Here is a 23,362-nt window from a genome sequence, read left to right on the forward strand (position 1 = left end):
TAGACTCCGAATCCTGAATTTTTAATACTCCCGACCCCTTTTAATTTGTAGGGCTATTTTATACTTCGTTATATTAATTGATAGACGCAGCGTATAAGGTGTTTAACCAGTCAAGGAGAACCACCAAGCAACGTTTAGAACTTTGCTAAGCAATTGTTAAGTTTGCTATTTGATTTTCATATTGGTGCACAAAATGGTTGAAGCTAAAACTAATCATAGCACCTTCTGTCCAAAAATAGTTTAATAATCGATGCATGATCACTACAATAATCGACGTTGCATCTAAACGATTAGTATGATGCATCTTTTTTTTTCATTCATTTAAAGTAAGATACAGCACGTAGCAGCGCGAACATTATAGTATGAATAAGACATAAAAACGTCAATAGTTCATCAATTCAAGTCCCGAGTTCATTGCGTTTTCACCTTCCACTTCTATAAATCTTGTTTGTTTCATTTTCTGACAGCCTTCCCTCTTCCTGTCCCAACACTTTCATTTCATTACAATCCACTAAGAGTCCCGTGTCTAATATGTTTGTAAATAGCATTGGTGTGTCCGATGAAGCCAAGTTGTTAGTTGGCGAAACGTTACACATTTTAATTTTTAAATAAAGCGCATTTGCTTTGCTCAGCTATTATTTAATTTTATCCCGAACTTATTGATGTGTAAAGGTCTGACTTTATTTTCCACTGATATTCCTTAATTCACACACGTATAGAAATCCCTGTACAAAATATCAGTCGAACTTTTACACACCAATACATCAAAACGCTAGAAATAAGCTACTTAATAGTATCATGCAACTTGAAATAAATTTTGTAACGGGGAAAATTAAAGATGTAATACATTTTGACCATATATTTTAATTAAAAGTAGCACAAAACATTAATATCAACAGAACGCTCCTACAACGTTTACACAGCAAATAAAAATGTAGAAGTATTATGTACAGTACACCACTAGGCGAAACGCTTAGTATTTAACTGGCACCAATCGCACATACTCGTGCTTTTTTTCCCGGTTACTAGTAGCTGTTCGTTGGTTCTGATTAGGTACACATTGAAACTTAATAGATAATAATACTATTTCTACTACATTTTTCATAACTTCTTCAATTTTTCCAAAGATACACTAAAATGTAACATTTGTATTGCAATTTGCAATATACCTGTGTAACATGAATAACACAAAATAAATTAATCAACAAAAAATTTAAACTAAAATTGTTAGATAAAGATTTAATATTAAACACATGGGTCTGTGAAAACAGGAGCCAGTCCTGCCGTGTTAATAGTGTATCATGACTAAATTAAGTTTTATGAATTATGAAGAAAGAGCAAGAAGTTTCCTTTTCTTATATGATGTCGACTTGTCATTTTTTAGTTTTGTGTAATTGTTTAGAAGAACATTGCTCAGAATACCACATACAATACTAAAAATAGACCGAGAATTGGTTCCACAACTTTTACAACTATAATTTAGATCAATATAAAATGAATTGTCTGAAGAGAGTGATTTTAGAGTCAATGCTTTTGGAACACACTTTTGGGAAGTTTGTCGTAGAAATATTTTTAGTAATTCTTCACTATTAACAATATAGTGCAAAATAGCATACATGTGAAACAAAATAAATTTTATTTGATCTGTTGCTACGCAAAGTCCTTCCCTTTGAAGGTAATCAAAATAAGGATTGTCTATATTATTTCCCTTACCAGCCACAACTAAACTTACACATTCCTCACATGTCACTTTTTCTAACACAATGAGCTGCATAACCAGCCACATAGATCATCGAATCCTCGTCTATGTCGTCACAAGATTCCAAATAGGACGATTTCAATACACATTCTAGATCACTGGTGTCACAAGACTGATCAGAAGTGTAATCCTGTAAATCTTCAGTACTGGGTAGCCTTAATACATGCTGTAACCTAATTTTAGACTCGGATTCTAGTATCTGCGTATACGAAACATTGTAGTTACATCCTGACATGGACCTATAACAACTGAATCGTTTTTCTAAATTATCACTCTGAAATTTGCCAGTAAGCACATACTCAACAGAAAAATTAGAAAAACAGTAGGTTGTTAATTGGATCATTACCGTTGTTGTCTGCATGAGTGCACCGTAAGTGTCCTTGGTGAGTGATACTGTATTAGGATCTTCGTACCATGATTTTAACCAGTCCACAAATTACTGTAAATATTGAACTCTGGAATCACTGTCACTGGTAATAGGCATTGAATATTCGTCCCTTTTAACTTTCCCTTTTAACATATTTTTGACGTTCATTACCTTCCACCATTTGTTTATTATTTCCAAGAATTTCATTGTTCCTCCAAATTCACTGTTGTTCGTAAGGGCTGCAATAGTGGTATCATGAAAAATATTGCACACAAACTTTACGTTTTGCCGTTCCAAATTATTAGTGTACAAAGATTTATTGTTCAACTTATACGCCTTCCGCAAAATGTTTTCCTCCTCTCTTTTATGAAATTCCCGCAAGTGACTGAAACAAGCTTTTTGCAGCTCACCCTCGTATGGATACACAAATGTTTTTTCACTGTCTTTCAAATTTAACCAACAGTTACGTATATTCTTAAATATATGTACACTATCATACATAAGAAAAATTTTTTCTCCAGGATACTGTGGATTAGTGAAGCTATAAGATCCACTAGCAACAAATTTAAATAGACTCTGATTAATTCTATTATTGTCTGTGATTATACACAATACCTTGAAACCTACAGTCTGAACATAGCTGATTACTTTTTGAACAATTTCAAACAGTTGTTTCCCTGACATTGCATTTGCTGGAACCAATTGGACAACCTCATGAAACCTTCCAAAACACGAACTTAACATGAAAGTTTGAACAGTGGTGGCTTGTTCTGTTGGACTGTTTTCAGCATAACCTGTAATTTTTTGAGCTTTGTAAGTCAAGCAACTTTTAATATGAATTTCATCTATTAATAATGCTACAATTCTTTCAAAGCCTCTGAGATTTTTAAAAATACACTTGAAATACGCTTCATTGCTTTTCTCAATTTCAGGCGAAATATTTAGTGAGGAAGACAATGCTTGCAAACGCCGGACACTTGGCAAAATTAAGAAGTTTCTCAAAATTTCATATACTTTTACAGAATGACTGTATACATGAAAAGCAAACACTAAAGTGTGTTTGGAATACCTTCTTAGTGGGGTATTTAAAAGCATAAACTGATCAAGAATTAAATGTACATTAAAATTATCCTTATCTATATATTTGATTGCAGTCTCTATACTGTCACAACCTTTACTTATATAATAACTGGAATCACGTGTAACCTGAGTCACGTTTGCATACCTAGACAATAGGTTTTCAATCTGAGACCAAAGACTGAGTTTCAAGTTACTAGGTAAAATCCAATTAAGATCCTTTGCTGACAACTCATAATTGCAAATCAACACACGAACACTCATGTCATTCTTAACAATTATGCTGTTCATTACAATAATTTCTTCAAACTCTTGGTTAACATCACAATCGATATTCAGTATGTAAAAATACACATTTGAATTAACGATTTTCACGTTCCATTCACGAAGATTTAATTTTGTTGATAAATCATTTAAAAAATCACTGAAATTTTCAATAACATCTGAAGACAAAAACTGGTTAACTTCTTCCTCATGTCTTTGTATTATTGTCCTCCGTCTTTCTTCTGGGACCTTCCTAACGTTTTTCTGACGAGACAAATACGAAGGAAGATTTTTGAATATATGAGGTACGGCTCCATCCACCAGCTTCGGGTAAGTCAGATCAGTCGTATGTTTGTTTCCTACAGAATCTGTATACTCCTCAGTTCTGATAATCTCAGAAGAGTCAAAGTGGTCTGAACACACCGCTGAATATTTCGTTGGATTCCAATTACTTCTTGGTATTGCGCTTAACCATTTCTTGAAAAGTTGTTCGTCTTTGGGGAATGAGAATGTTGACTTTGTACCTTCAGTTTTAAGAGTACTGTCATAGTTAGATTTGCATCCTGGGACGCAACACCGTCGTGGCATCTGAAAAAAGAAAAGTATCACAAATTACACAGCAGAACAAATTATCATGTACACATACATAGATTAACGCCCTTGTTACTGGCGTCCAACAACGACATACACTGTGTTTTAAGAAGCAGTTAAACGTTGGCACAGGAAAAAAGGGAAGGGTGTAACGCTCCCGCGCTTAAACGTGAAAAACCATCTAGTTCGTCCAACGATCCCACAAAAAATTCTGTAATAAAATTTTCAAGCAAGGACGATTCGGCAAATCACAATACAGTGGGGTGCTTTAAGAATCACAGCCGTGCTCCTGAAAAATTGTTAGTCCCTGTATATATAAATATATATCCCTTAAGTAAATTACGTAAAGTCAAGAATTAACAATTAAAGAATTAAGATCTTAAATAATTTCACTAACAATATATTAATTCAAAATCAACTAAATTCAATTTAATAATTTATTTTCTTTAACAGTTTGCATTAAAACCAGAAGAAAATATTACAGCAAATATTACTTTTTAATCACCCTATATATAATTCAGATCTCATTCAATCCGTAGTATAACAACAATTCCAAAAATTAATAAATATTGAAAGTTCACAATTCTATTATAAATTCTTATATTAAATAGAATGATTTAATTTGGTCACACCGTCAATCACAGACTTCTACAATTAATCAAATTATAAATTGATAGAATTATTTATAGGTAAGCCAATAGTCAACCGACCAAATTAGATTATAAATATAATTATTTTAAAGCTCAACAAAAGTTAATTAAATGAACCAAACAGATTTGAATCAAATAATTAATTGCTATAATTCGGAGACTAGATTGTTACAGTTAATCAACGAGTTCTACTTTTTTTTAAGAGAGTAGTGTTCAAACCTAAATATTTAGTTTGGGACGCTATTTCTAAATCGAGAACTTTCAGAAAAAACGTTATCAATAAACGATTAATCAAACAATAATATGCGAAAGACCCTAAACAGAACCTAAAGCAATATAATTAAGTTTCAAAAAAAACTCCAGAAAAAAATGGAATCCGACAATTTCAGAACTGAGCTAACTCCCAATGAATAGTTTCAGAGAACAATGATAATCCAAGAAAACTATTAGATCTGGCCGAAGATTTTACGGAACTACGCTAAACTTCGAATCAAAAAACTCCCGTGAACTGGGAATAAAATTTGCTACTCTAACGCCAATCGGAAAATTAATTGCAAACAAACGATAAATTATAAGTTCAAAGAATATAAATTAGAACTAAAAATTGTAACAAACAATTTTTAATGAACCAATTCAGACGGTTGATTTAACAATTAAATAAAACCAAATTGAATACGAAATAAACCCCAACAACAAGAAATGTCGTTAAAGCACTGAATCGAATTTATTCTTCCGTAATTTTAATTTGAAAGCTAGCTTCATTCAACTAGATCAAATAAACCAAGAGTACCGAACTTTAATAATAATCCAATGTACCAACTATGAAAGAAATCTTCAAACAATAAGGCTGACGTCGCAAAAGTACTCTCAACTACAATCCGAATGGGACACTAAATAAAAAAAAACTATCCACAAATTAAATTACTACGACAAAATTACTCAAAACTGAAAGAACTAAAAAGGACGCTAAATATAAAAAAAACTTTTACAGAATTGACTATTAACGGAAGATTACTCAAAATCGAAAAGAATTAATTGTGACACTAAAGCAAACTAACCGAACTTCAAACCTAATTAATTACAGACCCTGAAACTGAAACAAATGAGACGAGAAACTAGAGCTACTAACCTCCCAATTAATTATACAAAAATAGTCAAAATTGATGCAACTAAATGGGGACGCTAAATTAAATCAACCTTGAGACCAATTAACCAAGAATACTAGAAATTGAAGCAACTCAATGGGAACGATAAATTAAATTAACTTTGAGCCCAATTAAGCAAAAATTATTATGAATTGAAGCAACTCAATGGGAACGCTAAATTAAATCAACCTAAAGATCAATTAACCAAGAATACTAGAAATTGAAGCAACTCAATGGTGACGCTAAATTAAAACAATCTTCAGACCAATTCACCAAAAATACTAGTAATTGAAGCAACTCAATGATGACGCTAAATTAAATCAATCTTTAAGCCAGTTAACCAAGAATACTAGTATAATTGTAGCTGCTCAATGGGGACGCTAACTTAAATCAATCTTTAAACCATTTAACCAAAAATAACAGTAATTGAAGCAACTCAATAGGGACGCTAGCTTAAATCAATCTTAAACCAATTAACCAAAAATAACAGTAATTGAAGCAACTCAATGGGGACGCTAAATTGAATCAATCTTTAAACCAATTAACCAAAAATAACAGTAACTGAAGCAACTCAATAGGGACGCTAGTTTAAATCAATCTTAAACCAATTAACCAAAAATAACAGTATTTGAAGCAACTCAATGGGGACGCTAAATTAACTCAATCTTTAAACCAATTAACCAAAAATAACAGTAATTGAAGCAACTCAATGGGGACGCTAAATTTAATCAATCTTTAAACCAATTAACCAAAAATAACAGTAATTGAAGCAACTCAGTGGGGACGCTAAATTAACTCCACTAACTAAATCAAAGTCAATAGTACCTCAAACAGAATATTGAACACAAACTATGAAAAATCCACTCCTTAAAAGCAGAGAACTTAACAACCCAAAAGAAAAACAGAGAGAAAGAAATACAAAAATAATATTTCTTCACTTACCGCAATTACGTTAACTGCTGGGCTTTCTTTTCCTTTCTTCTCAATAGAAATTACAGCAAACAATTTTTCTCAATCGGAAATAAATCCAAACGATGAATAATCAAAATGATTCAAAAAGTCCAAAGATTTCGATAACAGTAACAAGCGACGTAAAAGCAAAAACCACAAAAACAGCAATGAATTCAATTAGAATAAGTCCCTCTTAGATTTCAAACACACCCACTCAAACATGCATACAGCAACTCGTTGACGTGGCAGAACAGAAAGCACGGATGGGATTGCTTCGGTACTGCGAAATAGCACCTCAGGCAACGTTCAATTCTTCCTAGCTTCTCGCGCGAGGAAAGCAAGGCACCAGCCACGAGGAAGAGCGCAATGGTACAAAGTTGACTATTGACGTATAAATACATAAAACTCTATACAAAACATCTCTATTACTTTTCAAAGTAATTTCTTTTCAGTTTTTCCTCACAATTAATGTCTCTTCTTTATTCTTTTATTTCTTCTTTTTTTTTAAAAAAAGAAAGAGAAAGTTCTTTATTTTTGTATTATTTTCGCATAAAAATAGTCCATTTCACACCCATAGCGGAACGTATTTCTTAAATCCAATAATGCCCGTTGGTTGTAGAGTCCAAACAACAGAGTACCTCAAAAGTTCAGATACAAAAATTGAAATTGACAGAAAATATTGTGACGATTAGTCCAAGCTGTCACAATTCTCCCTGGCCGAATTAAAGAAAAATTTGAATAGAATTCTTCTTGTACTAGGATCCAAATACAGTTTCTGTGAAAAACTCACAACAAAAATATAAAATAAAAATGTATTAAAATATGATTTTTTATACAAACTATTCACATGAGACAAATAATAACCACGTGGAATATTTCTTTGGCTAGCCAATATACAATCTTCTTTTAACTTAGTTTCAACATAGTAATTGAAGAATTCTCAATATTTGTAACAATAAAACCTAAGAAACACCTTAAAATTTATCAACTTTAAAAATTACTTAAAAACTTACTTTGAATTGTCTTGCTACCTCACCTTACAATTTTAAAATTTATATCACAAAACAAATATTTCTTTCGAACTGTAACATTCTCAAAAATTTCTAATTATTACAAAGTTTCAAATTATAACAAGAAACTTACAGTATTACTAAAATTTCTAAGACTTACGGAAGTTTGTAATAATTACATTTAGATTTCTTTGTTGAAGATTTTTTTAATCAACATTTCTACGTGGAAAATACTTTTTAACTTCTGATACGTGCACTCGTTTGTAAGAATCTTTACTATCATCCTGGTTCGAAATTAGTACAGTATTTGGGGTCAAAAATCGTCTAATAACAAACGGACCTTCCCACTTGTCACTTAGAGACTTCGAAATTTTATCAGCCAGAGAGGATTTAATATGTGTTCTAATCAATATTTGATCTCCAACCTTAACAACTACAGGTCCTCTGATTTTAGATAGCAATTTTTTCCTTCGATTCCAAGCCTTCTCCATATTTTGAAGGGCGTAATCCCAGGTTTTAGATTTATTAAAAGCAGTGAAATCAGGACTATTAATCTTCCAACGAATTTCTAAAGGAGTTGATACAGGACGTCCATAAAACAATTCCGCAGGAACAGATTTAAGCCCAGAATGTTCACATATATTTAAAGAAAATTGAATCTCCGGAATCAATTGTGCCCATTCTGTTTGTTTGCAGGAGCAATATGCTCTTAAGGAATACTTAAGGGTTTTAATGAATCTTTCAGAAATGTTAGCTTCAGCATGATAAGGAGCTATTTTAATATGTTGTATTCCATGGGAAAACAGAAAAGACTTAAATTGCTGAGAAATAAAGACGGAAGCATTATCAGTAGAAATTGTTTCCGGAAAGCCAATTCTACTGAATGTTTCCAATAATTTATTACAGATTACCCCTGAGTTTAAGGTTCTCATTTTCTCTAAAAAGACAAACCTAGAAGCATTGTCGACACCTATAAGAATGAACTTAAACCCGTTAGAAACAGGAATAGGCCAACAACGTCTATCATATAATTTTCTCCAACTCTGATCGAATATTTCGATGACAATAGACCCATTTTCTTTTTGTTATTATCCTTTATCCTCTGACAAAGTGGACAAGTTCTCACATAATTTTTAACATCATCTACGATAGTGTCCCACGTAAATCTTTTCATTATTTTAGATAATGTTCTATAAGCCCCTGCATGACCACCGGACAAAGCATGATCGTGAAAGTATTCGATTATTACTTTTTGTAGGTCTTTGGGAATCATAATTTTGTAAGGATAATTAAATGCCTTACTCTTCTTCATTAAAATCCCGTTATTCAGAACAAAGTTTCTGATACTTTCTCCATACTCTAATCTTTCGATAAGATTTCTTAATTCTGGGTCTTGTCGTTGTAAAATATCTATGGGCTCTTTAACAAGTGGAAGAGACCATGAATTAGCAATTCGCAAATTCTTTTTCATTATCGCGAGTCCAACAGGACCATCCACTTGAATAAACTCAAAAGGGTCATACATACGGGTTAAGAAATCTGCAACTAAATTGTCTTGGGATCTTATATGCTTAACAGTAAATGAGAACTGACACAATGTTTCTACCAATGGTCCGTATTTTAATAGACGTTTTGAATTCCTTAGTATCCAAGTCAATGATTTGTTATTAGTAAAGACTTCAAACTCATTGACTAGATAGTGCCTGAACCTATTGATGGCTTTTACGAGACTTATAAATTCTATCTCGTAGATACTACGATGTCGGTCAGCTTCTGTTAATTTTTTGGAAAAAAAGGCAACTGGGAGAAGACGATTATTGTCGTCATACTGAGAAATACAAGCTCCAATGGCTTTCCCTGACCCGTCGCAGTGCACAAAAAATTTCTTATTCAAATCAGGAGTTTTTAAAACCACATTATCTATCAACATTTTCTTCAAATTATTCAAAGTTTTTGATGCTCTACTGTCCATTCGAAAGGTTTCCGAATGGAACGTAACTCACTAATAGGAGCCGTAATTCTTGCATACCACTAACAAATTTGGAAAAATAATTAAATAGTCCACAAATCTTCATTACTCCCCTTCTATTCCTAGGAGGCGGTATATTCTGAATAGCAGCTATTCAGGAAGGATCGATTTCTATGGTGTTGCCATCTGCCACAAAGCCAAGGTATTTGATTTTCTTACAAAAAAACAAACTTTTATCTGGCGAGATAGTAACACCATATTCCGTAAGTCTCTCAAATACTAATTTTAAAGTTTTCATATGGTCCTCAACATTGTCTGACGCCACTAAAACGTCATCAAAATATACTCTTACACCTTGATTTTTCATATCCCCCAGAATTTTCTCCATGGCTCGTGCCAAAAGACAACTTCCAGTCTTAATTCCCACTGGGACCCTCGTATATTGGTAGCTGCCCTTAGGAGTGACAATAGTCGTAATTTCTCGGGAGTCTTTGTGTAAGAGAATTTGCTTATAAGCTTTTTTCCAGTCTAAAGAACTGAACACACGCTTACCAGCTAGACTGGTAAGTCGCTCCTCTAAATTAGGAAACGGATAAACGTCATCAATAATTAAGTTGTTTGCTTTACAGAAATTTCCGACTATTCTATACGTATTGTTTTTATTTTTAACCAAAAAGCAGCTACTACCAAAATTCGGGTGGTCCACTTCTACAAGTATCCCTTGAGAAACCAATTCATCAATACAATTATCAAATATTTTTTCCTTACCCTTGGGTATGGGAAACGGATTTTCTTTAAAAGGTTTAATTTCTTTCAAGTATAATTTTCCTTCAAAATTTTGTAAACCCCCAATTTCATTAGAAATAACATCTTGAAATTCCTCACGAAGCTCGTCCACAAATTCCGGAACGCCATTATCCGCGTATCGGTTTTCATCAGAAAATTTTTCACACGCTGAAGGGATTAAATTAGGTTTCAAATCTCCACTATTATGTTGGCAATTTTGGGGGAAAAGTTTGCTATTTTTCCTAACGAGTTCTTAAAATTTGTTAGATTGTTCAACGTCTAAGTCTGAAACTTCAGAGTCACTTTCAATAATATTCTTCTTGTTCTTCATATTATCGGAAGGACAGAAGATATCATCTGTAGTTGCTCCTGCTGGATGGACTGCCTTCCCCCTTTCAGATTTGCAGTGCCTCTTCTTGTTTACACTATTCTCAGAAGAACACAAGATATCTTTAGCCGCTCCTCCAGCTTGGACTGCATTCACATTTCCAAACTTACAAAGACTATCCGGATATGTAGAAAATCCTGATTTATTCTTTTTCCTTCTATTCTTCTTGCGCCTAGGTTTGATGCAGGTACTTCCATCCAAACATTCTCCCTCCAATTTAATTTCTTCCGTACGGCAATCATCAAACACTTCACTACAAATCCGTCCTAGATCCACTCGACAAGAACTCGGTAAATTTGGTACATCTCCAAGATCGATAGGTTTACTTTCAACAAAAGATGACAACATGGGATCAGAATCGACACACACCTGCAAACCTCGGTCAATAGAAATAACTTTCCCGTCATCTTAAATTCGTTCTGCATCATTAACTATCCCGGAAGTGGAATGAGTTTTATCAAATATTTCTCGAAGCTGATTTAATTGTTTATCAGTAGGAACCGTTATTTCAAGTAACTGTTTTTCTATAGTGAATAGATCAATATCGCACTGCACTCCACAATCGTTACGAAGGACTGGAGTTGTAACCATCCTAAAAAACAACGAAGACATTCTTTTATTTTTCCTTCCTTCAGAATTCGGAAAATTCAAACGTTGGTCAGAACGAGTTCCAAGCCTGACTCGAGATTGCACTTGACCAGAAGTATCAGTTAACGAGGCCTCTTCCAATCCATAATGCAAAACTAATGTTTTTCTATTATTACGTAATGTTAATTTATTCTTTGAATAATCAACTACTGACGATGTTGTTCGCAAGAAGGGTATACCAACCAAGCAATCACAAGGAAGTTCTGGCACCACTCTGAATTTCACATTTTCGAACCACCCGGATAAGTTCAATGTTAAACTAATCTCCATATTACTTAAATATTTAGTTCCCAAAGGAGCTCTAATATTTTCAGGCTCAGTCTCTACCAAATAGTTCTCCAGAGCACACTTCCTAACAAAATTTTCCGTTGTTAGATTATACGAGGAGCCACTGTCCACACAAACCCGAGTTTTAACATTATTAATAATTGCATCAACAAAAGAAGCAATCAATTCACCAGATTGCGAGGGAATAGCCCGATACTCAAAACGATGTTGAGGACCCCTAGACGAAATTCGTTTAGAAGCCAAGACATTATTTCCGACCAAATCCTTTTGATTAAATTTAGATTTACTAATGTTTCTTTCCGAATTATTTCTAAAAGAAAGCTGACCTTTATTAACACCTGCTACTGATGCCCCCGATTTAGCACCCATCTTTTTCATATATTCAAGTTGTTCTCTAAACTGCTTAGAATAATCACTACAAATTTCTCTTAATTCAGACAGTGATTTAGGCACATGCCTCTGAAGCATTCTATATCGAACTGATGGATTCATTCCATCTAACAATATACTAATCAATTGGGATTCACTACAATTAAATCTCAAAACAAGAGATGCGTAATAAACATCTTCCACAAACTGATCTACCGCTTCATTTAACTTTTGTTTTCTTAATAATCTTTCAGATACTAAAGAATGTTTTACAGTATTTGACACAAATCTACCAAGTATTTTACATTTAAATAACTCCCTTGAAGAGTTATTATTGATGGCATGTTGTACTTCCACTTGAAAATCTCCTTCACTACGTGTTAACAAAGCACTATAGATCACTGTCATTGGGCAAGAAAATTGCTCCAATATTTTTTCAACTACCAGTAATATATCAAAAACTATAAAACTATTTCTACCATCAATAACTTTAAACCCTTTTATTTTCGATTCAAAACATTCAATAGATTTCTGAAAGGAATATTTATTTATGTAATGCGTAGTGGTACTAACAACTGCATTATTACTCTGAACATGGTTATCATAATTAGAAAAATTATTCGACAATCTATCAAAACTTCTATGATCATGAGGCATTGTCCTACCCGTCCGAAACATGCCTATAGGAGTCGAATTTTTAATTAAGGACATCCTCCTATAGTAATCAGAAAGACGCTGATAATTGTTAGTTGGTCTATCACGATTTGGCAACTCTGAACTGTTCTCAGAAAATTGAAACCCCACTTGCCTAGGCATAACTGGACTAAATGATGAATTTTGACTAACACCTGTAGGAAAACCAAAGTTCTCTCTTGTAACTTGATTAGTCTCCGCAGGCATTGGTGTAGGAGGTTGAGCAAGAAAACTAAAGTTCCGTGGAAAAGGCTCCTCTAAACTATAAATTCTCGAATTATCTCTGTCACGATCATATAACTGGAAAAATTGACTTCGAGGGGCTGTCAGACTCATTGTAGCCCTACCTAAACTATCATTTGACATATTTGTCAAGTGCCCAGTCTGATCTATAGTAACCAATCGTAGATCATCTTCTGAATTATCAATACGAGCTGACTCTTCTCGCGAAAACATTTTGAATTTTAATTCAAGACAAAATTTTATCAAATGTTATAAAAAGGCAGTAATTATTGACACAAAAATTCAATTCAATAATCAAAAATCAAATAATAACACATAAATGGCATCAGTATTTAATATACAGGCTACTACTCACTACACTTACTACTAATTATACTAAAGAAGAAATAGATCTATCCTCAACTATAAGCTGCTTTCAGAAATATACTACTTTATATGCATTCAAACTTCCGTTCATCCAAATATATATATATATATTTAACAGACTATCTTAAATGGATGTGGTCAGCAAAACAAACAATTCTCAATATTCATATACATAAACAATTTATTACCTAACAACAGAATGAGAAACTAACTGAACCAATCCAACCTCAATTTATTAATTCAAATCCACAATTTCCAATACCAAATACGGCGAGGTGCAAGACAAATATAATATGGTGAGATGCTAGACAAAAATAATATGGTGAGAAGCTAGGAAGAATCTTTGTAACGCTCCCGCGCTTATAAGTGAAAAACCATCTAGTTCGTCCAACGATCCCACAAAAAATTCTGTAATAAAATTTTCAAGCAAGGACGATTCGGCAAATCACAATACAGTGGGGTGCTTTAAGAATCACAGCCGTGCTCCTGAAAAATTGTTAGTCTCTGTATATATAAATATATATCCCTTAAGTAAATTACGTAAAGTCAAGAATTAACAATTAAAGAATTAAGATCTTAAATAATTTCACTAACAATATATTAATTCAAAATCAACTAAATTCAATTTAACAATTTATTTTCTTTAACAGTTTGCATTAAAACCAGAAGAAAATATTACAGCAAATATTACTTTTTAATCACCCTATATATAATTCAGCTCTCATTCAATCCGTAGTATAACAACAATTCCAAAAATCAATAAATATTGAAAGTTCACAATTCTATTATAAATTCTTATATTAAATAGAATGATTTAATTTGGTCACACCGTCAATCACAGACTTCTACAACTAATCAAATTATAAATTGATAGAATTATTTATAGGTAAGCCAATAGTCAACCGACCAAATTAGATTATAAATATAATTATTTTAAAGCTCAACAAAAGTTAATTAAATGAACCAAACAAATTTGAATCAAATAATTAATTGCTATAATTCGGAGACTAGATTGTTACAGTTAATCAACGAGTTCTACTTTTTTTTTAAAGAGAGTAGTGTTCAAACCTAAATATTTAGTTTGGGACGCTATTTCTAAATCGAGAACTTTCAGAAGAAACGTTATCAATAACAGATTAATCAAACAATAATATGCGAAAGACCCTAAACAGAACCTAAAGCAATATAATTAAGTTTCAAAAAAAACTCCAGAAAAAAATGGAATCCGACAATTTCAGAACTGAGCTAACTCCCAATGAATAGTTTCAGAGAACAATGATAATCCAAGAAAACTATTAGATCTGGCCGAAGATTTTACGGAACTACGCTAAACTTCGAATCAAAAAACTCACGTGAACTGGGAATAAAATTTGCTACTCTAACGCCAATCGGAAAATTAATTGCAAACAAACGATAAATTATAAGTTCAAAGAATATAAATTAGAACTAAAAATTGTAACAAACAATTTTTAATGAACCAATTCAGACGGTTGATTTAACAATTAAATAAAACCAAATTGAATACGAAATAAACCCCAACAACAAGAAATGTCGTTAAAGCACTGAATCGAATTTATTCTTCCGTAATTTTAATTTGAAAGCTAGCTTCATTCAACTAGATCAAATAAACCAAGAGTACCGAACTTTAATAATAATCCAATGTACCAACTATGAAAGAAATCTTCAAACAATAAGGCTGACGTCGCAAAAGTACTCTCAACTACAATCCGAATGGGACACTAAATAAAAAAAACTATCCACAAATTAAATTACTACGACAAAATTACTCAAAACTGAAAGAACTAAAAAAGGACGCTAAATATAAAAAAACTTTTACAGAATTGACTATTAACGGAAGATTACTCAAAATCGAAAAGAATTAATTGTGACACTAAAGCAAACTAACCGAACTTCAAACCTAATTAATTACAAAGACCCTGAAACTGAAACAAATGAGACGAGAAACTAGAGCTACTAACCTCCCAATTAATTATACAAAAATAGTCAAAATTGATGCAACTAAATGGGGACGCTAAATTAAATCAACCTTGAGACCAATTAACCAAGAATACTAGAAATTGAAGCAACTCAATGGGAACGATAAATTAAATTAACTTTGAGCCCAATTAAGCAAAAATTATTATGAATTGAAGCAACTCAATGCGAACGCTAAATTAAATCAACCTAAAGATCAATTAACCAAGAATACTAGAAATTGAAGCAACTCAATGGTGACGCTAAATTAAATCAATCTTCAGACCAATTAACCAAAAATACTAGTAATTGAAGCAACTCAATGGTGACGCTAAATTAAATCAATCTTTAAGCCAGTTAACCAAGAATACTAGTATAATTGTAGCTGCTCAATGGGGACGCTAACTTAAATCAATCTTTAAACCATTTAACCAAAAATAACAGTAATTGAAGCAACTCAATAGGGACGCTAGCTTAAATCAATCTTAAACCAATTAACCAAAAATAACAGTAATTGAAGCAACTCAATGGGGACGCTAAATTGAATCAATCTTTAAACCAATTAACCAAAAATAACAGTAACTGAAGCAACTCAATGGGGACGCTAAATTGAATCAATCTTTAAACCAATTAACCAAAAATAACAGTAACTGAAGCAACTCAATAGGGACGCTAGCTTAAATCAATCTTAAACCAATTAACTAAAAATAACAGTATTTGAAGCAACTCAATGGGGACGCTAAATTAACTCAATCTTTAAACCAATTAACCAAAAATAACAGTAATTGAAGCAACTCAATGGGGACGCTAAATTGAATCAATCTTTAAACCAATTAACCAAAAATAACAGTAACTGAAGCAACTCAATAGGGACGCTAGTTTAAATCAATCTTAAACCAATTAACCAAAAATAACAGTATTTGAAGCAACTCAATGGGGACGCTAAATTAACTCAATCTTTAAACCAATTAACCAAAAATAACAGTAATTGAAGCAACTCAATGGGGACGCTAAATTTAATCAATCTTTAAACAACTAACCAAAAATAACAGTAACTGAAGCAACTCAATGGGGACGCTAAATTAACTCCACTAACTAAATCAAAGTCAATAGTACCTCAAACAGAATATTGAACACAAACTATGAAAAATCCACTCCTTAAAAGCAGAGAACTTAACAACCCAAAAGAAAAACATTGAGAAAGAAATACAAAAATAATATTTCTTCACTTACCGCAATTACGTTAACTGCTGGGCTTTCTTTTCCTTTCTTCTCAATAGAAATTACAGCAAACAATTTTTCTCAATGGGAAATAAATCCAAACGATGAATAATCAAAATGATTCAAAAAGTCCAAAGATTTCGATAACAGTAACAAGCGACGTAAAAGCAAAAACCACAAAAACAGCAATGAATTCAATTAGAATAAGTCCCTCTTAGATTTCAAACACACCCACTCAAACATGCATACAGCAACTCGTTGACGTGGCAGAACAGAAAGCACGGATGGGATTGCTTCGGTACTGCGAAATAGCACCTCAGGCAACGTTCAATTCTTCCTAGCTTCTCGCGCGAGGAAAGCAAGGCACCAGCCACGAGGAAGAGCGCAATGGTACAAAGTTGACTATTGACGTATAAATACATAAAACTCTATACAAAACATCTCTATTACTTTTCAAAGTAATTTCTTTTCAGTTTTTCCTCACAATTAATGTCTCTTCTTTATTCTTTTATTTCTTCTTTTTTTTAAAAAAAAAAGAAAGAGAAAGTTCTTTATTTTTGTATTATTTTCGCATAAAAATAGTCCATTTCACACCCATAGCAGAACGTATTTCTTAAATCTAATAATGCCCGTTGGTTGTAGAGTCCAAACAACAGGGTACCTCAAAAGTTCACATACAAAAATTGAAATTGACAGAAAATATTGTGACGATTAGTCCAAGCTGTCACAAGGGGAAATGTTGCTCTTTCAGGCCAACGTATTTACACCCCCTATATATGGTATGCCTACTTTGAACTTCTGGACCTAGGAAACAAAACTTGCCATTAGGCTTATCATCAAGAGTAGGTTACTACGTATCGAAAAGTGCAAAAGGTCTCCATCTTTAATCCAATATATACGGCTGAATTTCGTAAATCGCCTCAAAAGCATTGACCAGATGTTGTAACAAGGCTTGGTTAGGAGGAGGAGACTCCAAATAGCGAAGCGGGTTTTAATATTGACGTTAAATCGTGTCACAGGTTTAAAAGATTTTTAAGATCTAGATTAATATTTTCAAAAACTCTAATCATGACTTTGTAATTAAATATCTATACACAAGGTCTAATAAAAGTGACCGAATTCTTTAAATAATGCTAGAATAGTTGTAATGACAAAAACGAATGCCGAACACATCTAGTGGCATCTCGTAGCAAAGTATTGGTTTCTGCAGTGCTCCTCCTTATGCATTAGTTGTCAAGATAAACTAATGAACAATTCATATACATCATAGATTTAATCAGAGTCCCTCCCTAGCCGAATGATTACGCTTAGCAGTTTCAGTGCGAGGGACCTCGGAGTCAATACCCAGCGATGACTCAAATTTTGATGTTCATCCGGGACAAGGGAATAGATAACTAGCCCACAATATGAGTAACACTAAGGTTTTAGTATTCTTTTAAGAACGAGGCCAAAGTGTTACTATTTTTAATTTACTATTAGTAAAGCAAAATAGTCGAACTTTATCTAGCAAATTAAACACACTAAAGCTAGAAGTAGCAAACATATGTCCCTCTAGACAATTTTATAATACCATGTATGACAAACAGACAGACGTAACTCTAAAACTTCCATCATCGTTTCGTTAGATGTACGTACCTACCTTTCAAAGCTCAACTTGATGTCAAATCGTCCTAACTCCACCTTTCCTTACCTCTCAGCGCCAAGGACACGTGATGGGGTAACGTCGCTTTGATACGAAGTAGGGCATTCAAAATTGTGTACATCTAAAAAAACGATGAGCGAATTTTTGGAGTTACGTTTCTGTCTGTTTCTCACGCATTGAATAGCTATTTAATAAAATATTCCAGTATCTAAAAAGTGATTCACACCACTGTCATTCTCACTGGTCCAACAATACAGGGCAAATATTTCTAAAAACAGATAAAGCTATGAAAATCTGTATCTGCAGGTTGATAGCCATTGAAATGGCTAAAACTATGAACTATATAGCAATACCACTGGTGAAACAGTATTGCCAATCCTGAAAATATTCTTCTTCGAATTGCAATACTCCAATTTATTACAAATATGAAATTTATATAAAAATCCAAATTCAGAGATGTATCACTTTTTACGCAGTGTTGCAAACTTACGATACTACATTGTTACAAAAGCTATATTTTTAGTATTGTCCCCCCTTATATCTTCGAAACAAATTTTGAAAATATTTTCTGCAAGTCAATAGCCGGTATGAGCAATGCCACGAAAAAAAAGTGTTGAAAAAAAAAGCCGGATGATTCAGGGTAAATCAAATCAACACCTTCATTCAGCTGCAAATGCATTCCTACACCGATGCGATATCAGATAATAAATATATGCTAAACCACAAATCTGTAGTATGTGGGCTACTCCATGTAGCAAATCAAACAGTATTTGCAATATCCGATTGCCGATTATCCTATATAAGCGGGGTGTGGCCTGGTCGGACGACGCGGACAGTAACAAATACATTTAAAACTGACAAAATACATTCATTAATGTAAAACTCAGTCAAACGAACTTCAAATTTATACTGTATGTACTACAAAGAACAATCAACCCTGACGAAGAAAGCTGGTAAGTTTCTTTTGTCTGCCAGCCGTTTGACGTATTTTATGGACTTTTTCTATTGCCAACCAGGTCGGATAACCGGACACTACTGTATTAAGAAAAATGTTGGAAAGACGATGCATAACTTTTGTTTACCCATATCAATACCAAGTTTAGAACTGTCCGAAGGTTGTACATAATTGCAACAAAAGATTACTTTTTGACATTGATATTAGTTGTTATGAATAAAGTCAGAATGGCTGGTTCTCTCAAGGTTGGAAATCGTACAATACTTACTGTATTGTCACATGATTGCAGACTGTGTTCTCATATAGCGCAATAGAAAAAGAATCATCGCACCGTTATTGTCAATAAAGTGATTTCAGTTTTGCATTCCTTATCAGTATTCAACCTTATGTCCCTCACAACTGTGCTCCACCTGCTCCAAGTAGCGAAACAACGGAAGGTAATTGACACCAAAAGTACATAATGAAAATGTCAATTTTTTACCTAGCGAACCTTCAAACAATTTTTCCCTGAAGTAATGAACAGCTGTACTTCCACTCTTCAGACAGCCAAAAGTGTTAGAAGAATGGTCTGTCTTGATCGCCTGTCAGGTTAAATGAAATAGAGTATTCATTACTCTTCAGTTCAATACAAGAATTACACGCCATAAAATAAATATTATAGCTAATTACTAAAATCTAAGTCTAAAATATGAGAAATGCATAAAAAAATCCTCACAGCCTTGGCAGGGGTTAGAGCCATGAAGTCTCTGATTACATGTTATCATTAAATCCACGTTTCGATTAACGCCAAAGATGAGAGAATTTCCTGTTTTTTTTTTTTTTTTTTTTTTTTTTTTTTTTTAATTTACTGTTAACAAACTTTGTATAGCAAGAAATCATATTTAAATGTAAAATAATTACCGTTTCTCAAGTCGGCTCTAATTTCTCTGGTCACCTATATTTCTTCTTAATGATTTTTCTTATATATCCCTCATTGGTAATTCTGATTATGAAGCCATAAAACCTGAAAAGAAAATAATACTTTAATGAAAACGCACTACTCAGACATCAGTTGTATAAAGTATAAAATACTTATTATACTATAAGTGCAGGGGAAGGAGTGAGCGAAGCGAACTGGCTGGGTAAGGTAAGATTACGCACTCCATTTGTTTTTGAAGGATTTTAAACAGATTTACTTCCACTTGATTCGTATCATCGCGCCACTTACACATACTTAGGCTAATGCAAGATATAGTGGAGAGATATTCAGATAAACGGACATGTACTGTTGCCGTAGTCTCCTACAGCAAAAGGATTTATGATTCTATGCCCCATAAAATTTCCATGGCTAAGTTTTCAGTTCCCTCGTAAACAAGTATGACTCTAGTGTTCTAAAAACACTCAGGAAAGTGAGTGTACTAGTTGCCCAATGTGTACAGCTATCGGAACTTCCAGATAAATGAGAAAATATTAAAGACACTACATGACATTCAATTTTATACTTTTGTCTATAACTATCTGCACATATCCTTTATCTTTTTGCGAAGTTTTATCCAACAAATCGGAGTTTTGGCAAAATGTTAATCTTTCTGGTTTCTATTAAATATCAGGGGGGCCAGCCTAACCTAATGTACCTCAAGGCGCTGGTTTACTTCTGGCGCACCACATTTTGCAATATTTATAGGTAAAATTCAATACTTTCATGAAAAGACATCTTTATAAAGAGCAAATTTTTACAAGCAATAGAATGAAATATGAAGTAATATACCTGTATTTTCTGTTTACAAGTGCAGGGATACTAGTATAAGATCCTTATATGTGCTTTACTAGAGATAAAATGAGTGCATATGGAAGAAAACTGTACTAGAAATTATTTTCTACCTGCGGTGTATTTCTGCACAATGTACAGAAGTTTTATGTTCATGTGATAAGCGCTATTAAAACACGTATAACTGCCAAAACTCATTCGTTTTCACTACCCTCGCCCATGCGTATACCCACCTTCGCTGGCGCGCCTGCTTTCTTCGGACGCAACATTGCTGACGCCCGGACTCTCAAGTTTCGCCCTGTACTGACTCAGTTAGGTAGCATTCGCACTATTTAATGGCCACCTAGTACAGGTTGTTTTGCGTTTTGTGACTGTAGTTTTTATTGATACATCCGGACTTCGTATGTATACGTAAATCGTAAAAGAATTGGGATGACATTTAGTGTCTCTCTCAACTTCTTAATTTGTCTATCGTATGTCGAGAACACAACCTAACCAAACCCTGCGGCGCTTCTAACCCGTTCCTACTACTACTACTACCCTACGGCTACTCCTACTCCTACTACTTAGATTGGGGGCGAACTAAATATCAGTTAAGAACTATATCTTTTAAACAATTTCTTAAGATGGCCCCTTTGAATTTTAACTATGCCATGTGATATACTTTCATATCGCCCAGGGCAAATCATTTAGGAAACAATAAGAAGGAAATTAGTGAACTAATTCTAATTTTTGAACAATTATTCCGAGTGGTGTGCCAAAAGTAAACTTGTACGAACTAAAATAACTTAAGTAAGAAAATAATGGAAACAGTTCTTAAATCTTATAGACCTGTATTGGCTCCCTGATACGGAGTTTTATAAATATTTCTTAATCTGAAATTGCCAACGGGGTATATATTTGGCAAAAATTTACTTTGGGTCGCACAGTGACTTCAGCCTTGTGATAAAGGTACAAAACAGCAAACCCTGCGGAGCTTCAACCTCCTTCGCTAGCTGTCACTCGCTCAGCTATGTTTTGTGAACTATTGCACTAGATATCGCACCAAAGAAACAACTCTTCCAGCAGAGATCTTACATGTGCGACTAAAAGTAAAGAATTGCCCACATTTGTTCAAACCTGTACACGAACATTAATGCTAAACGAGAGATAGTATGGTTAGTTATGGTTTGTTTAGGTTATGTTCGAGGAACCAAAACATTAGAGGCAGTTCCGTAAACTCTACCAACCTAGAGTACAAGGGCAATTTTATTTGAAAAAATATAACATTTTCCCCTCGCAATTAATTAATCAGCAACGTAAAATAATGGTGCGGTAAAATTATTAGGGTGACGTTTAGTGGAAGACCTGAACAGAAACTCGGATATTGTCTCTTATACACACGATTATTAGTATGATTTAATATGTTGTGCTGTTGGTAATATGTTTTGCAGTTGGTATCCTGAATAAAATATTACGCAACAATTGAATATTCTAGAAAAAAAAAATTAATACAGTAAAAATAATGACAAGGTTAGATCCTTATGTGCGTTACAAGTAAAGCGTCTCATATTATACGAAACTAGTAACACTAAAATCGCGCGTTATTTGATTGATTATGATGAATATGATTGTTCAGAAAATATGACTAAATCGGCATGCTACGTTCTAATTTCAACAACAAAAGAACGAAATTTAACTGGATAATTCAAGAAAATAAAAATATACACTATAAAGTAAATGTTTGAAGATTCTACTTACCATATATTTATCAATATTTTCCTTATCAAAAATGAACTTCATAACAACACGCCACAAATAACTTTCAATTCAAATGAAGAAATCCAGTTCCAGTTATCTTCCTTACGGAAGATTTATATAATAGAAGTTCCAGCCTTAGAGCCCTATGGAACTAATTTTCTATATTTTCTACTACTAATTTTCTTATATATATATATATATATATATATATATATATATATATATATATATATATATATATATATATATATATATATATTAAATAAGGTTATGAATTAAGATGGCTCGTGCCAAAATGGCCGAACTATCTCGTTTTAATCTCAATTGTCTTTCACACTATTAATGTAAAACAAAAAGGATAAGCGGCACATGAACACGTTGAAATTAAATCACAGAGTTTTAAAATTGTAACACATACCACAATTGTCAAAAAATACTAAAATAAATTAGTATTAATTGATTAAAAACTGAGAGCAAAGCTCTCCACTATTCATAATACACACTATTTCTCTTATCCAA

The 23,362-nt window shown here is 33.1% G+C and overlaps 1 protein-coding gene across 1 annotated transcript; it reads right to left on the reverse strand.

The window, feature by feature from the left end:
- Positions 1–959: 959 nt before the first annotated feature.
- Positions 960–22,977, reverse strand: LOC145686775 (uncharacterized). Its single transcript, XM_081760430.1, has 3 exons — positions 22,844–22,977; positions 20,257–20,359; positions 960–4,055 (listed from the first exon to the last, which is right to left on the reverse strand). Exon 3 carries the CDS (start codon positions 4,053–4,055, stop codon positions 2,196–2,198), a length of 1,860 nt encoding a protein of 619 aa, XP_081616556.1. The 5' UTR covers positions 20,257–20,359; positions 22,844–22,977; the 3' UTR covers positions 960–2,195.
- Between the last annotated feature and the right edge of the window lie 385 nt (positions 22,978–23,362).

The sequence above is a fragment of the Thermobia domestica genome, chromosome 5 (assembly GCF_964235325.1).
Source record: "Thermobia domestica chromosome 5, izTheDome1.hap1.1, whole genome shotgun sequence".
Lineage (NCBI taxonomy): Eukaryota > Metazoa > Arthropoda > Insecta > Zygentoma > Lepismatidae > Thermobia > Thermobia domestica.